This window comes from Ascaphus truei, chromosome 4 (assembly GCF_040206685.1).
Source record: "Ascaphus truei isolate aAscTru1 chromosome 4, aAscTru1.hap1, whole genome shotgun sequence".
In the NCBI taxonomy this organism is placed as follows: domain Eukaryota; kingdom Metazoa; phylum Chordata; class Amphibia; order Anura; family Ascaphidae; genus Ascaphus; species Ascaphus truei.
The window spans coordinates 415,999,662-416,014,724 of NC_134486.1; the positions used below are offsets into that span (position 1 = coordinate 415,999,662).

At 48.1% G+C, this 15,063-nt stretch overlaps 1 protein-coding gene across 1 annotated transcript in view; it reads right to left on the bottom strand.

The window, feature by feature from the left end:
* Positions 1-383: 383 nt before the first annotated feature.
* The window catches only part of LOC142493975 (uncharacterized), a 122,818-nt gene continuing 108,138 nt past the window's right edge, over positions 384-15,063 (bottom strand). The window contains exons 15-19 of the mRNA XM_075598801.1: positions 10,832-10,906; positions 6,954-7,830; positions 2,173-2,356; positions 724-887; positions 384-607 (exon numbers count right to left, since the gene is read on the bottom strand). Coding sequence (XP_075454916.1) covers positions 473-607; positions 724-887; positions 2,173-2,356; positions 6,954-7,830; positions 10,832-10,906 — 1,435 coding nt within the window. The 3' untranslated portion in view covers positions 384-472. The remainder of the gene's footprint in view (positions 608-723; positions 888-2,172; positions 2,357-6,953; positions 7,831-10,831; positions 10,907-15,063) is intronic.

Below are 15,063 nucleotides of genomic sequence, written 5' to 3' on the forward strand. Positions count from 1 at the left end.
TGTTAAATGCACTAATTTTGTTCCACAGGGCAAAAGAGAGACCTTTATTCAAGACCAGTATTTGTTCGTTCGTTAGAACTTTTTTGCTTAAACTAAAGATCCCTTCTTGCAGAGTATCTATATTGCAATCTTTTCTTGTTTTTTGTTTTGTGTCCACCTCTTCCTCCTTGTTTAGTGAATTTTCTCTTTTCCTTACTAATGTATATCATGCTATCCATCTCTTTTGTGTGTTCTATCCCTATGTGTGTCTTTTTCGTTACCTGTACAAAAGAGACCAGTGACCTCAGCCGAACTAGTCGGGAAGATCACAGAGGGCCCAGTAACCTCATCCAAACTTGACCAGAAGACCACATACTGGAAGCAGCAAAATCTAACTCTCCACATTAAATAAAATAAAATCAGTTTATTGAACACAACCACATTCTGTCATTTGATAGCACATCATGGAGGATAAATAAGTCTAATCTTCACATCAGCTCAAGGTGGTAAGAGGCTGCATTTTTTCGGTGCACAGGCCAGAAATGGGGGGCAGCTCACAAGCCTGAGACATTCTCCTACTTCCCGGTGGGGTGGGCATTTGTGACCCTCTGTCCTGAGCACTGTTTTCCTGTGGAGAGGATGCACGAGGGTTATTGTTGCTGGTATGTCATTACATCCTGTGGGAAGTCTGCTATTCTGTACTATATTGCAATACATTATTGCTGCTAACTGCAGAGGTTTTACCTTTAGAGTGACTCCCCGGCTCATGCTAAAGCTGAAGGTGATCATAGGTTGCAGCCTCCTCCCTGGTGACAGCTGAACAAGAGGTAGATGGAACGTCTTAAGAGGAGTCTGTTCTACTTCAAACAGGGCCAGACGCTTCCTCAGCATCTGCTGGACTCGGAGTACTGAGGGATGGGGATAAAGGAAGATGGAGATACAGAAGGAAATATACCATATGGTGTTAGCAAGACATCATAATGAAGACAGAATGGAGGACACAGAAGCAGATCTCATACAAGGAGGCAAAGGAGAACAGGGTGGGTTGCACCAAGGAGGCTATTAACGTGTTCCAGCTGCAGAACGGGTGTCAAGTGAGAAACGGATTTATCCGTGAACAACATCCCATTGAAAGCAATATATATTTTTCTTTGGTAAATCTGGTGCTGTTGTTTTTCCAAGGTTAGTGGCCAGCAGGCGATTATATGAAGCCCAGGTTACCAGAGTGAGATATATAGATGTAGATACCATACCGCAATCCAAAATATGATGCCATGAGATCAAGATAGAAAATCAGAGATGGAGGTAAGGGAGTTGGATACCATATCATGATAAGAGAGATGGCACAGAGAGGACTGAACCACTTCTCAATGAAACCAAGGCCTAGGGGTTATTTACTGAAGTCTCCAGGCTGCCAAACCTGGGCTAGTAAATAGTCCAAAAAATGTCCTTTTCTTGGATAAATGTCGTGTCTGTGGAACTGGTTTGGCTCCACTTTTGCTGCTCTGGGACGTAAGTAAATAGACCTTAAGAAGGTGCTCTGTATTAACTTTTAAGATGACATAATGAAGTTCTCTGAATGTCACAAAGGTCGGCCCTTCAGGGACTGGGAGGGGTAAGGATTTTGCTTGTTTGCCATCTACAGATAGAGCTGTGAGCACGATAGAAAGAGAAGTGTTTGCATGCTCCACTTCTGTTCACAGAACAATCCGAAATGAAAGAGGGGTTACCGGTCGGGGCATCTTGGAAGCGTAGAGACAGCCTGGCACAATTGCGTAGATTAAAGAAATCCAGAGCATATGAAAATTGCGAAAAAAAGAAAGTAAATTGAATTACATGGGTTTATTTTGTGATCGGTAATTCAATATACTTTATTTTTTGCTCTTGATTTCTTCAGTCCACTTCTGTTCACGTTGTTAGGGAGATAGCGATGACCACGTGCTCACTACCAAAGCCATACCATGAAATGGTGATCCCGGTCTTCCAGGATCAGACAGATGAAACTGCAGAAAAGTGCATCTCGACACGTACAAACCCCTTTAATGAGGTCTGCTCTGCCATACATGCAACTGTTCCGGACCTTAACACATGGACCCCTTTGCTTCCAGGGCAGGAGCAGTAATGGCAGGTTCCCAACACATTCCCAGACCTGTCTGCTCTAGCTGTGAGCGTGACTAGTGTCGTCAGACATACCCGGGACTCTCTGGGCACTAGCCGGGGATCGGTCCAGCCATGCCTTGCGGAAGCCAGCCCAGAATGGCAGCAGCGAGTCGCAAAGCGAATCCTGGAGATGGGCAAAGATGGACAAGGAAGGGAGCTCCGAATGCATTGCAGCCTCTGTGTCCTGCAGGAAGCTGTGCAGCGCTTCAGGGGACAGCTGCATGAGAGAAGAAGCATCTGATCAAACCCCCCGTATGGCAGGACGGCTCAGCCAGCCATAACATGACCCCAGTGTTGTAAGGGCCTGGCTTAAGTGCAATAAGGCCATCACTGTGTTGATAACGATGAATGCTCACACCAATGTTACCCCCACACCCCTTTAAAGATTTCCGTGCACTTAAGGTAATTTACAAATAATGCTCGCGGGTGCTGGGATTCTGGGAAAAAGTCCAATATGTGATATACAGAAACAAAAAAGAGTCGCTGTCCCAAGTTAGAATAAATCAGTGAGCAATTTATTTCCCACCTTGCAGAACAAGGCGGCCGACCTTTCTCAGGTGTCCTCGCTGTGTTGGACCGAAACGTTGGAAAATTAATTGCTGACCGCTTAATTCTAACTTCGGAGAGCTACTCCTTTTTTATTTGTATCACTCAATTAAAAACAGCAATACAGGGGTTTTCTTTGCTTTTAAATGACAGATTTGAAGCAGGGAGTCTCCGATGCTGAACCCCAATCATTTCACCTCCGGGGACCCCCGGCTTCCTGAATCCCGAGATACCTCTGTAGCGGCGCAGGTATCTCTTCAGTGTAAATGTCCCGGTCACGCTGGCCAATAGGAAGCCGCACCGGATGACGTTACAGATTCCTATTGGCCTGTGTGACGTGGGACATTTAAATGCCGCCATTATGTTGGGCACACAGTTTCTCTGACTTCAGAGATACCGGCACCCCCTGCAGAGGTATCTCTGGAAACAAGGGGTCCCTGTATCTGAAATTCACACAGTTCAAGCTAATGATTTGCAAAAATAACTTCTGTACTTCAGTTTATAAGCATTGGGGTAACGTCACATGATGTCAGAAGAACGCTGTGTTATGTTAAAATACCATGATGTTACTCCCATCCCTAGTCAAATGTTATCGCAGGAACTTGTATCATCTTTTTAATATATTAACCCCTAAGTGGCCTGGGGCCAGCTAGCCAAAGGTAACCCATGGTTTTCGTGCCACTAAAGGCTGCAAAGGGATAATATCTATGGTATCCAACACTACACTCACTACCCTCCCCCCCCGCATACTAACACTACACTCACTACCTCCCCCCCGCATACTAACACTACACTCACTACCCCCCCCGCATACTAACACTACACTCACTACCCTCCCCCCTGCATACTAAAGAGGTTAGTAAGGCTTTGCACAACCACTAACCCCCCCCCCCCCGGACCCTAACCACCCATCCCGGGACACTTATTCCCATTGCTCACTATAATCTATACTGTGTATATATGTGTGTATGTGTGTGTGTGTGTGTATATATATATAGATATATATATACAATTAGTAGGAGTTCCCAATCAGACATTTATCCAATGGGAACCCCATGTCAGCTTTGCACAAAGGTATAAAACACCTTAAGTGCCCCCACAGCTCCATTACCCCTGAAGAAGTGACGTCAGAGTCACGAAACGCGCGTAGGGTGGAGCTTGCTGTATGTGCTGCGACGTGCAGACCCTGTGGAAGGAAAGGAGGTTGATTGACGGGGAACGTCATCGGAGGAGGGACTAGGCGCTCCGAGTCGCGGCCACGAAACGGGGAATCACGCCGGCTCCTGCCTCCTCCTGCAATCCCTCGGCATCCTTACATGTGAAGCGGACGGCACGTTGTAGGACACGCATAGGGCATTCTGGCATGTGAGTGCATGTTTTTATGCTTGTCCTTTTTTTAATAATAAATGTTATAGTGTTACACTATTGGTGCCCCTTTCTGTTCCCATTCGGTTATGGTGATGCTGATGCTGGAAGTGTAAATCGTGACACCAGCAGCAGGAATCAGTCGGAGCCAATCGTTTGGAGACTTAAAGAAACCTTTTGAGGCCCATTCTTATCTATTTTTAAGTAAGTAGATAGCAACGGTGGGGGTGTGGAACATTGACCATAGGGTACTGCGCAATGGTTGTTTCATTTGTATTTCCAGACAAGCGTCCAGTGTAAAAGAACGGGACATTGTGGACTGTGGATCTCTTCTATATCATCTTTTGATTCATGGGACTACTCCAATTCGTCAGGTTTATTATCTGATAGTGCGCCAGGGAATCACTGTTTGTGTTGTATCTGTGTTATTTGTCATATATCTCTCTACCCAGATAGTAGCTCCCCCACCCTACACCGATAGTGGCTCCTCCACCCTACCCAGATAGTGGCTCCCCCACCCTACCCAGATATGACTCCCACACGCTACCCAGATAGTGGCTCCTCCACCCTACCCAGATAGTGGCTCCTCCACCCTACCCAGATAGTGACTCCTCCACCCTTCCCAGATAGTGGCTCCTCCACCCTACCCAGACAGTGACTCCCCCACCCTACCCCGGTAGTGGCTCCTCCACACTACCCAGATAGTAGCTCCCCCACCCTACACCGATAGTGGCTCCTCCACCCTACCCAGATAGTGGCTCCCCCACCCTACCCAGATATGACTCCCCCACGCTACCCAGATAGTGGCTCCTCCACCCTACCCAGATAGTGGCTCCTCCACCCTACCCAGATAGTGACTCCACCCTACCCAGATAGTGGCTCCTCCACCCTACCCAGATAGTGACTCCACCCTACCCAGATAGTGGCTCCTCCACCCTACCTAGATAGTGGCTCCCCCACCCTACCCAGATAGTGGCTCCTCCGCCCTACCCAGATAGTGACTCCACCCTTCCCAGATAGTGGCTCCTCCACCCTACCCAGAGAGTGGCTCCCCCACCCTACCCAGAGAGTGGCTCCCCCACCCTACCCAGATAATGGATCCTCCACCCTACCCAGATAGTGGCTCCTCCACCCTATCCAGACAGTGGCTCCTCCACCCTACCCAGACAGTGGCTCCTCCACCCTACCCAGATAGAGGCTCCTCCACCCTACCCAGATAGTGGCTCCTCCACCCTACCCAGATAGTGGCTCCCCCACCTTACCCAGATAGTGGCTCCCCTACTCTACCCAGATAGTGGCTCCCCCACCCTACCCAGATAGTGGCTCCCCCACCCTACCCAGATAGTGACTTCCCCACCCTACCCCGATAGTGGCTCCCCCACCCTACCCAGATAGTGGCTCCCCCACCCTACCCAGATAGTGGCTCCCCCACCTTACCCAGATAGTGGCTCCCCCACCCTACCCAGATAGTGGCTCCCCCACCCTACCCAGATAGTGGCTCCCCCACCCTACCCAGATAGTGACTTCCCCACCCTACCCCAATAGTGGCTCCTCCACCCTACCCAGATAGTGGCTCCTCCACCGTACTCCACCCTACCCAGATAATGGCTCCTCCACCCTACCCAGATAGTGGCTCCTCCACCCAACCCAGATAGTGGCTCCTCCACCCTACCCAGATAGTGGCTCCCCCACCCCACCCAGATAGTGGCTCCCCCACCCTACCCAGATAGTGGCTCCCCCACCCTACCCAGATAGTGGCTCCCCCACCCTACCCAGACAGTGACTTCCCCACCCTACCCCGATAGTGGCTCCTCCACCCTACCCAGATAGTGGCTCCTCCACCGTACTCCACCCTACCCAGATAGTGTCTCCCCCACCCTACCCAGAAAATGGCTCCTCCACCCTACCCAGATAGTGGCTCCTCCACCCTACCCAGATAGTGGCTCCTCCACCCTACCCAGATAGTGGCTCCCCCACCCTACCCAGATAGTGGCTCCTGATCACCCGGCCACGTTAAACCGGTTGTTTGACATAAAAATCTGAACTGATTTAATCTGTCCATGGGATACTAAGAGACGCCACCGCTGATACTGGCTTTTAAATCTCCCAAACGCATGTAAGCGGGCTGTCCCTCCCAGCACATACCTGGTACATGGCTGTGGCATCTTGTGTGGACTAAATGTAGGTAATTTATTATTACAATGAATAATAGCAGTATCAGTATATAAAAATGTTTTAAACCCTTTACTATTTCCATGGTAAGAAATTGCTTTAAACGAATTGAACAATGTTTATTTAGGTTTTTTTATGGTGACAAGACTGCCTGTCAATCTTCAAATATACATTTTAATTTGGTCTTTGTTTTGTAAAGTAATTTTGGTGCCATCCTCCATCGGCAGCGCTTATAGTGCCCGCGACGGCGATGCGGCGTCGCTCCAAAACAAATTACTCCATCAGCAGCGCTTATAGTAAGCGCCACGGAGCGACCAAAAATTTGAAAGCCGGGTAAATTTGTGTGGCGACAGTCTCTGAACCAATCAATGACCCTGTCGCTAGCGACGTCACTGAAAGTTAAATTATAATTTTGCGGTTGGCGACGGTGACGTCATCGGCCGCGTCGCCGTCGCCAGCACTATAAGCGCAGCCTAAGGCAAACAGATACTGATAAACCGGAGTTCTAGGGCACCAAAAAAAGGAAATATTTCATTTTTCAGAGGATAAAAATAAAGTTGTTACATTGAGGGAAACGTTATCTTTATAAGTAGGCCAGTTGCACTGCTAAGTTGTTCAATATGTTTGTTTGGCAGACCACATGGGACTGGCCCTTTAAAATACCCAGACTGAAAGGCTATGCCAGGATGAGCAGGACTCAGGTGGCAACCCAACCCCTGGGAGGTCCATACCTGCAGCACAGGATTGGTCTGTTGTGACAAGAAACGCCCCTGTATCACCTTCACCTTCCTCTTTAGCAGCCCCTGGTCTGGCATGGGATGATGGGCGTTCTTGTACTTCTGTACCTCCAGGCAGCAGAGAAGATTGTTTTCCAGGAGAGGGAGCCCCTCCGGGGGCCCGTGCACCTGCAGGAATCTCAGAAAATGCAGCACCTCCAGCGTGGGCCACCCTTCTGCTGCCACCTGCATTGCCCGGTGGAAGGCGGCTATATCTTCTATGTTCGGCTGAGCCTGAGCCAGGTGGCACATGTTGCTCTTCCTACCGTGCAAGCGCTTGAGGACCATTTTGGCGGTTACCACCTGAAGGATCGGCTCAAGGCGTCCCCAGCCCTCATTACCAGGCTGTTCCACCCCATAGTCCTTCAGCCTGTCTGCTACCTCATTCCAAAACTGACCAAATGACTCTGCCAGGAGGGAGCTGAGAAAGTCTGTGGTCTCCTCCATGCATGAACTGCTTATCCTGCCCTTCGAGAGCTCAGCTGCCAAACGTTTTCTCAGTCCTTTCAGTAGCGGGCTCTGGATGCTGTCCAGCTCTACCACTTTCTGCACCAAGCCCAGTATCATCTTCTTCTTCTCTCCTGCGGCACCTCTCAGAGCATGCAGAATCTCCAGGGCCTTCAGCAGCTCTGGCTCCTCTGTATCTTGCACTGTTTTTCTGTACACCTTGTAGATGGCCCTGTGCTGCAGCATTGCCAGCAGGGCCCCAGGATCATGCCGGGGATCACCGTCAGATCGTGACACCTGGCCGGCTCCTGTGATCCGCTTTTTCCGGTGGAGAGTCATCTTGCCTTCTTGGAAGCTACAACCCCCAGGTATTTGTTTCTTGGTCCTAGAACAGCAGAAAGGGGTTACTGTGACTGTGAAGCCCAGACTGGAAGGTGAGACATGATCCTGCTTTAGTAACATGGCCTAATTCCCAGCACTCTATGGAGTTTCTTGTTGAACCCTAAACAAAATAGAATCTGAACCTCAGCTCCTGAGTGCCCCCAACCAGCTAAATAACACCGGGTCTGCAGGATATAATGCACCGTCTATATGATTAACTATAAATAAAGAACAAAACAAATAGAGAAAGACGGCAAACCCAAACACACTCACAGTTACAGCACCACTGTTGTCTTAATAAAATGTATTCACACCAATTGCAGCATCTTGTGCCCCCGTGCTGCTGTACCCGGGGTGCTATTGGGCGTGCCGTCTTTCTCTACATCTTAAGTGTGTATGAAACGGGGTTAGAGAAAAGTAACCCAATGGGGAGCACTCGGGCTCCCTGTCTGAATGATTAATGTAGAGGTTAAAATGTCTTTTAATTAATCACAAATGGTAAAATGTATGGCTTTAAAATGACATATATGACGCACAGCGGATCCTATGTCGGGTGTTGATAAAAGATACCCTGGATCCCAAAAATATTGGGACAGTAGAGAGTGTAATATTTTACTAGTCCTTGGTGGAGCCCTCAATAGAAGGGATCCACACAAACTGATGGTGTTAGGGGGGAGGATGTAATCAATAGGTATTGGTACACACAGATAATTAGTGCAGACACGAGTCCCAGAGAAGCCTTGCTAGTTTCCCGTAACCTAGTGGTAGTTGCAGGTACTGCAGGTAAGGGCAGACTGCAGTCTCGCCGAGTAGCTGATGGGGACGGAAACCTTTCATCAGTAAGGAGTCCGTAGCCTAATGGCTGCGTGGTGGAAGTCCTTTGTCAGAGAGAAGCCCTAGCAAAAACAGTGCAAGGTTGTGTGGGATAGTCAGTGAAAGTCTGGGATCAAGCACTGCAGTGTAAGCTCAAACCTTCTAAGGCCTCGGACATGAGCGCTGACCCGTGCTGAGGCGCGCTGCTGCTCGGCACTGACCTCCTGCAGCCGCAATGCGAGCGGCTTTAGCAGGGGCTCGCGCACGCGTCCGCACGCTTGGGGAAGCGTGTGTCTGACGGCGTTTTGAAATTTCCCCGCTTGCCGGAGCGCAGGGCCGGTCACGTGAGCGGTTCGCCCAATGAGGGCGAACCAGCTCCGTGACGCCCCCGTCCCGCCCCCTGACGGCGCGCTGTGTAAGGCCAGGGAAAGCACCGCTTTCCCTGAGCCTCAGCGCGCCTCCGCACTGTTTGGGGCCCTATGTCCCAGGCCTAAGTCAGGCAGCGCGGTGTTGCCTGGACAGGTAGTGTTCACAAAGCAAGTTATTGCCAGAAGGGAATGTTATTTTACATAGTAAGTCCCAGCTGGCATAAGGTAGGTGCTGCGAGCAGAAGCTGTATAATCCTGCCCAATGTACTGGTACAATTGTGAAATCGATAAGGTATTACCAGTGGCAGCCCATATTCATGAATGGGTCACTTAAGTGTGCTTTGTATGTTTAAATACAGGTTTTCTTTGCATTATCTATTGAGTTTTGTTTCTTGTTTGCTCTTTGTGGGAAACAGTTTTGTTATATATATATATATATATATATAAAGACAAAAAGAAGCGCCAGCTCCATGGCATAATATTGTATGTAAAATTGACAACTTATTAAAATTGAGAGTGGCCGCCGGGACATGCACTCACTTCAATGGTTTAAAAATACATTCATTGGACACAATCTGTATGCCGTGGGAGACTGCAGGAGGTGGAAGCCAGACAGTAAGGTAGGTGTACACAGGTTGGAAGCAGCAGATACTTATCCGTGGCTGAATGGAGAATAATCAGAGCGTCCACAGGGAAATAGAGGATATTCACAGATGACAGGCAGCTGGTACACCCTCCGGTGCTTGCTCCGCTTGTAGCACTCTGTTTAAGCCCGGAAATCCTCTCTGCTAAACCTTGTGTGGTGTCTGAACTGGCAAACCTCGGTATAGCTCCCAACTAGCGTAATGTCGTCAGTGCGTCACGACGTCTGACGCGTTTCGTCACGTGAGTGACTTTTTCAAGGAGTGTGTGTGTGTGTGTAACATAGCCTCCCGGCAGTTACTTCTGTTTCTGGGCCTTTCCTCTGTCAGTCCTGTTAGTGCAGGCAGTGGAAAGGTTAATTCCATTATTAGGCCTGTGTGTGTGTATTCCAGCCTTGAATAATGTGTCAGTATTCAAGGGCAGGCTTAGCAACTCTGAGGATGTCAATCTAAGGGGTGGATATTGGTTGGAACGCCCCCTGCTGTGTGTGGGCCAATCTGTATCCGGCTCTGGCTTGTAATGAGTCCGAGTTAGAGACACTCCCCAAGGATGTTCAAATTGGGACATGCCTCCTAAATTAGTTAGGTCAGTTAGTGAGTTGAGATCTGGAGAAGAAGATGACAGACAGGCAAATAAAGTCTCTCCCTTCTCTTCCCATACTGGGATGGGGAAGGGAGGGGAAACCTACCACCTAGACAGGGATCTGTTCTAAAGAGACATCTATGCAGTTATGGAAATATATGACTGTCTATTCTCTGAGCTGGAGCTGATGGCTGAATAAATGATGAAAAGACATTGCTGTGTGAGTCCTTGTCTCTGGTATGAAGGAGTGTCAGTGGGGGTCCACCCCCTGAAGATACACAGGGGATCCTCGCTGGCTGGAGGCACTGCACCATCAAGAGACAGATAAAGGTAATCTGTTCCCCCCTGTTCCCTGTCCTGGCTCTCCCCACACCACCGCGGAGCCCTCAGCCCTCCTGTTGCCAGCAGGTCACAGCACCAAGACCCTATGAAGGTAACCAAGACGGAGTGTACCCCCAATCTCACTTAGGGGGGGGATGATAACAGGATTACATATATATATAGATATACAGATCCGTTAGTAGATTCCCATAATAAAAAAACGGGTTCCTTCTTTGGATAAACTCTCCAGCCATTCCTGTTTCTGCAGTGAGAACGTACCGTGTCTGCCCGGGGTTTTGGGGGCTGCGTTCTGTGCTCTCCTGGGTTTCATGAAAAGAAGCCGGGACACAGTATCTGGGGAAACACAGAGAGGAGATTCACATGACAGAGGAAGGGAGTAATGAGTTCAATAAACAGAAAGTCAACCGCTCACCGCTCATTAACACCCTAATAATGGCTCATTAACACCCCAATAACGGCTCATTAACACCCTAATAATGGCTCATTAATATCCCAATAACGGCAGAGGTCTGGCACTTTCTCCTTTTTATTTAATGGGTCATCAAGAAACTTCATACAATTATTACGAAACTATTAGGAATGGAACCAGAATAGTAACAGAGATTTATTTATTTATATATATATATATATAGATATATATTTATTACTGTATGCTCATCTGTATGTCTTAGCAGGTCTGCAACCCTGCCTTTCACCATTATCGCCCAGCACACAGCACTTCCACTGCAGCAAGGGATTCTGGGAAATGACATGCAAATGAGCACACATTGCCACTTTTTGCTTCAAAACCATTAACATGGTTCCCTATAGGCTTAAGCTTGCTGCATGGTCAAAGCTTTGAGCACAGCCAGGGTTAAGATGCATAGCCAGTAAACCCACCCACAGACAGACTGTTTCGACCTTAATGGGTCTCCTCAGTGTGGGGTTGGTTATACTGGCTATGCAAAAATGAAGCAACGGATAGGGTTTACCATACTTAGTTAAGTTATGGTGGGTAAAAAAAGTGACAAAACCCCTCCACATCAAATAGCAAATGGAAATATTACTGTATGCTCATTTATATATACACATTTTTTTAATAACATTTCTGTATTTAGGGTTTCAATATTTATTGTAGTTTATATATTCAATTTTCCTGAACTTTCCCCTACACAATCCCAATGTGTGTGTATATATAATTGCAGATGTGCAGTAACAGGTGTGTGAGATCAGAACTTACCTTACATTCCAAAAGCCCTAAGATTAATTTTTTTTAACCAAATCCAGAACACCAGGCTAAGGGCCCATTTCTACCCTCAAAAACTTGGGGTATTTCTTACCATATGTATTTTTTTTTTTTTTTTCAAAATGTTTAGTTTTCAGTTATATTATTTTATTTTCCTAATTGTTTTTATGATTTTATACTTCTAGCATTGTCCTAAATATTGAGTTTTTTTCCATAATTTGGTAAAAATCGAAAACGAAAAAACAAACCAATTGAGTTTTGGCTGAACCAAAACACGAAAGAAAGTGCTTTCCCCAATACAGCAGAGTGATGAATATCAGGGGGGGGGGGAGTAATTCTAGTGCTCCAAGGTTTGTGATGGCTCACACACATACTGTATGTTCTTTAGTGATCTGAAGGTATAAGATCAGTGTATTATTTATTTATTTATAAAATATGTTACCAGGAAGTAATACATATTGAGAGTTACCTCTCGTTTTCATGTATGTCCTGGGCACAAAGTAAAACAAATAATACATGGTTACAAATACAGTTACATAAATGAGCAGGGTATACATTATATACAAGACATTGCATGCACAGTTAAAGATAATATATATTATGAGCGTATGAAACAGTTACAGACCAGCTTAAAATGTGTGACATCCTTAGTTATGAAAGAACTTAAACTGGTGGCGGATGTGAGAGTCTCCGGTAGGTTGTTCCAGTTTTGGGGTGCATGGTAAGAGAATGAGGAACGGCCAGATACTTTGTTGAGCCTTGGGACCATGAACAGTCGTTATGGTCCCAGAATTTCTCCGGGATACACGGTTCCTCCATGAAGAGAACAGAAATGCAAAAAATATAGCATACAATCGTTTACTACACATATATAACACAGATCTGGGGGGGAATGAAACTTCACTCCCACTCTCCCAGTGAAATCAAGCCTCGAGTGTCCTCAGTGCGCCCTCTCACCCCGCTCCGGACCTGTTCTCTGCATTGAGGAATTTGGGGCAATATGGTGATCTTCTACCTTCAGATCATTAGAGACCATATGGGAGTAAGTCTTGGAGCCCTACATCACTTTTTACATTGATGGTTAATACTTTGCGTATTTTTCATTGGTATCACCCCTACCCCAGACAGGGGCGGATTTCCCATTCGGCCCGGACCTAAAATGCCAGATTGTGGGGGTGACATGCGCGACCGGACCTTGCCGGCTGTTTGGTACGCATGCGCCATTTGCACTTGTCCATCATGCAAGCACCGGCAACGTGATGAGGGGGGGAGAGAAAACGAGAGGGATGGGGGAGAGAAAACGAGAGGGGTGGGGGAGAGAAAACGAGAGGGGTGGGGGAGAGAAAACGAGAGGGATGGGGGAGAGAAAACGAGAGGGATGGGGGAGAGAAAATGAGAGGGGTGGGGGAGAGAAAATGAGAGGGGTGGGGGAGAGAAAATGAGAGGGGTGGGGGAGAGAAAATGAGAGGGGTGGGGGAGAGAAAATGAGAGGAATGGGGGAGAGAAAATGAGAGGAATGGGGGAGAGAAAATGAGAGGGATGGGGGAGAGAGAATGAGAGGGATGGGGGAGAGAAAATGAGAGGGATGGGGGAGAGAAAATGAGAGGGATGGGGGGAGAGAGAATGAGAGGGATGGGGGGAGAGAGAATGGGAGGGATGGGGGAGAGAAAATAAGAGGAATGGGGGAGAGAAAATGAGAGGGATGGGGGAGAGAAAATGAGAGGGATGGGGGAGAGAAAATGAGAGGGATGGGGGAGAGAAAATGAGAGGGATGGGGGAGAGAAAATGAGAGGGGTGGGGGAGAGAAAATGAGAGGGATGGGGGAGAGAAAATGAGAGGGATGGGGGAGAGAAAATGAGAGGGATGGGGGAGAGAAAATGAGAGGGATGGGGGAGAGAAAATGAGAGGGATGGGGGAGAGAAAATGAGAGGGATGGGGAGAGAAAATGAGAGGAATGGGGGAGAGAGAATGAGAGGGATGGGGGAGAGAAAATGAGAGGAATGGGGGAGAGAAAATGAGAGGGATGAGGGAGAGAAAATGAGAGGAATGGGGGAGAGAAAATGAGAGGGATGGGGGAGAGAAAATGAGAGGGATGGGGGAGAGAAAATGAGAGGGATGGGGGAGAGAAAATGAGAGGGATGGGGAGAGAAAATGAGGGATGGGGGAGAGAAAATGAGAGGGATGGGGGAGAGAAAATGAGAGGGATGGGGGGAGAGAGAATGAGAGGGATGGGGGGAGAGAGAATGAGAGGGATGGGGGAGAGAAAATGAGAGGGATGGGGGGAGAGAGAATGAGAGGGATGGGGGAGAGAAAATGAGAGGGATGAGGGAGAGAAAATGAGAGGAATGGGGGAGAGAAAATGAGAGGAATGGGGGAGAGAAAATTAGAGGAATGGGGGAGAGAAAATAAGAGGAATGGGGTGGGGGGAGAGAGAAAATGAGGGATCCCCCATCCCTCATTTTTTCAGTGCACAGTTGTGTCAAATGTAATATAAACTGTTCCTTAGATCTAGTGCAGATTGTTAGACTTCATGTTGGCAGATTAAAGGGAGGAAAGTGATAGGGAGAGGTGCACACCGTCAGATACACAATCTGTGCGCCATGTAACTCCCCCTAACGCCTCATTTTGCACAATGACAAGCTGACACGGAAAAAACTGGGGCTAAGACATTAACACAATGATTCTGGGAAGGGTGGGGGTTTTAAACGGATCTTGCTGTAAAGTTACTTTAATATCTAGACCCCCCAAGTTCTGCAACGATTCACTGGAGCTTCCAGCAGCCAAACTTCAAGGCAGGAATTACAGCCGTCTAGGAGCCAGAGTCACTAATGTGTGCTAAGCTGGGGAGTGAATGCGTGCTAAGCTGCGGAGTGAATGCGTGCTAAGCTGCGGAGTGAATGCGTGCTAAGCTGCGGCGTGAATGCGTGCTAAGCTTCGGAGTGAATGCGTGCTAAGCTGCGGCGTGAATGCGTGCTAAGCTGCGGAGTGAATGCGTGCTAAGCTTCGGAGTGAATGCGTGCTAAGCTGCGGAGTGAATGCGTGCTAAGCTGCGGAGTGAATGCGTGCTAAGCTGCGGAGTGAATGCGTGCTAAGCTGCGGAGTGAATGCGTGCTTAGCTGGGGAGTGAATGCGTGCTAAGCTGCGGAGTGAATGCGTGCTAAGCTTCGGAGTGAATGCGTGCTAAGCTTCGGAGTGAATGCGTGCTAAGCTTCGGAGTGAATGCGTGCTAAGCTTCGGAGTGAATGCGTGCTAAGCTGCGGAGTGA